Genomic DNA, 2,247 nt, shown 5'->3' on the forward strand with positions numbered 1-2,247 from the left:
AAACTTGTTACATTACTTGTTACTTGAAAATGTAATCGGATTACGCGTTATTGCCCATCTGTGCTCAGCACTCTCTGAGGACTCGTCCTTGAATGTTGTCCTGATGCCTTTCATACACTCACTCTCCTCAGAGTTTTACAGACATCAGTCACTCTGAGATTCAGTGTTTTCTCATCAGGGTGAAGACTGTCTTTTATTGCAGGGTGTTGTTGTTGGTTGAAAATGTACAGAGAGATTTGTTGACCTTATTGAAACAGTGTGTGCTGTTGTCACACATACTTGCTTTATTTATATGAAAACTCTTAATTTAAGACAAAGCTCAAATAATTTACTTATAATGAAATTCAAATAAAGTTTTTTCTTCAGGTTCTCCATTCTAAAATTTATATCATATCAAGCTCTTAATTCAATATAGTAACTGATTTATTGACTCTGTGTAATCGCCCAAATGCTATAACAAAAACATAAAAACATATCTTTGTCTTCTATGTTTTTGTTTCTTTTTAATTGCAGCTTTGTGAAACTGTCAGTCAAGTCCAGGGAGATAAAGAGAAGATGGAGAGACTGAACAATGAGCTCGACTCCACAAAACAACAGGTTCATTTTTTTTATACACTAACTTCCTGCATTTACATGACTGCCATGTTTAATCAGGTCTCTTTCTCTGTTGATTGAAACACTCGAAACATTAAGAAAATCAGATTTTATATAATTAATTGAAAATAAGCAGAGCTGTACTGATTGAAAGTTTCTAGGCTGATTCATCTGCTGTTTGTAATGATACTGTGATTATTTGCAACAATCATTCTTATTTTCTATTCTCCGTGCTTGAAAGTGTTTATTTCATTTATTTCCCAGGTGGTGCCTCATAGATTTGAAACATGAACTCAGAAATTTGTCCACAAATTTCATCATAGTTGCTGTAGGACTAAATTTAACTGCAGAATGACAGAAGAATGTTGCAACCTTGTTCTTTATTAATTTTTTATTTAGGAACATGTTGATCTCCAATTATATGTCACTGAGCAGACATGATGCTTAAACTTCATGCACATCTGTGACCGATTTTCTAACTTTGGATCGACCCATTGATTGATTGCCTGCTACCAGGTCATCTGTGCAACTGCCTTGTATTAAACCCGATTCTTTGATCCCCATGATAGAACAGAGAAAATTCGACTCAGAGTGGTCAAAACATTTCTAATTCTTTATTCAATCATCGTCCGGAAGAGAGAAAGCAGCGGGCTCAGTAAACAATGGAGAGACAGGTGGAGCTGAAGATGCTGTTTCCCACTCTCACTGAGTGAGTTCTGTCATTGAGGAAGACCAGCAGCCAGATACAAATGGGGGTGCTGATACCTGTGGGAGGGGTCAGTTTTCTCACCACCTCCTGGCGGACGATCAACCAACAAACAGCATTCATACGTGACTGTTCTCGTAAAGTTCAGGTAACGAGCAGAGGACATCGCTCTGTGGAACCGTTTGGCCAAAGACTGATGTGGAAGGGACTCTACAAGGACTTCATTATTAAGGGAGTTAATGCAAAGGGCAAAACGCATGATGGTGGATTTTTTGGGCGCTGGAGTTATGGTGACAGACTTGAAACATGATGGTTTCTGCTCCAGCGAGGTGTTAAAGATGTCTGTAAGGACGTGTGCTAGCTGCTCAGCACTCTCTCTGAGGACTCGTCCTTGAATGTTGTCCTGCTGCCTTTCATACACTCACTCTCCTCAGAGTTTTACAGACATCAGTCACTCTGAGATTCAATGTTTTCTCATCTGGGTGAAGACTGTCTGTTATTGCAGGGTGTTGTTGTTGGTTGAAAATGTACAGAGAAATTTGTTGACCTCATTGAGACAGTGTGTGTTGATGTCACACATACTTGCTTCTCATATGAAAACTCTTAATTTAAGACAAAGCTTAATTAATTTACTTATAATGAAATTTAAATACAGTTGTTTCTGTAGGTTCTCCATTCTTGTGATTCCATATAGTAATTAATTTGTTGACTCTGTGTAATCACTTACATGTTATAACAAAAAACATAAAAAAATTACTTTTGTCTTCTCTGTCTTTGTTTCTCTTTAATTGCAGCTTTCTGGAAACATCAGTCAAGTCCAGGAAGAGAAACAGAAGATGGAGAGAGAAATGGAGAGACTGAGAAATGAGCTCGATTCCAGAAACCAACAGGTTCATTTTTTATACACTAACTTCCTGCATTTACATGACTGCCATGTTTAATCAGAT

The 2,247-nt window shown here is 37.6% G+C and overlaps 1 protein-coding gene across 1 annotated transcript in view; it reads left to right on the plus strand.

Annotated features, from left to right (window-relative positions):
- The window catches only part of LOC102197669 (golgin subfamily A member 5-like), a gene marked incomplete at both ends in the record, with an annotated part of 4,196 nt that extends 2,006 nt beyond the window's left edge, over positions 1-2,190 (plus strand). The window contains 2 exons of the mRNA XM_005755717.1: positions 514-597; positions 2,095-2,190. Coding sequence (XP_005755774.1) covers positions 514-597; positions 2,095-2,190 — 180 coding nt within the window. The remainder of the gene's footprint in view (positions 1-513; positions 598-2,094) is intronic.
- Between the last annotated feature and the right edge of the window lie 57 nt (positions 2,191-2,247).

Source organism: Pundamilia nyererei, unplaced genomic scaffold (assembly GCF_000239375.1).
Source record: "Pundamilia nyererei isolate P.nyererei 1_Seehausen unplaced genomic scaffold, PunNye1.0 scaffold02625, whole genome shotgun sequence".
NCBI lineage: Eukaryota > Metazoa > Chordata > Actinopteri > Cichliformes > Cichlidae > Pundamilia > Pundamilia nyererei.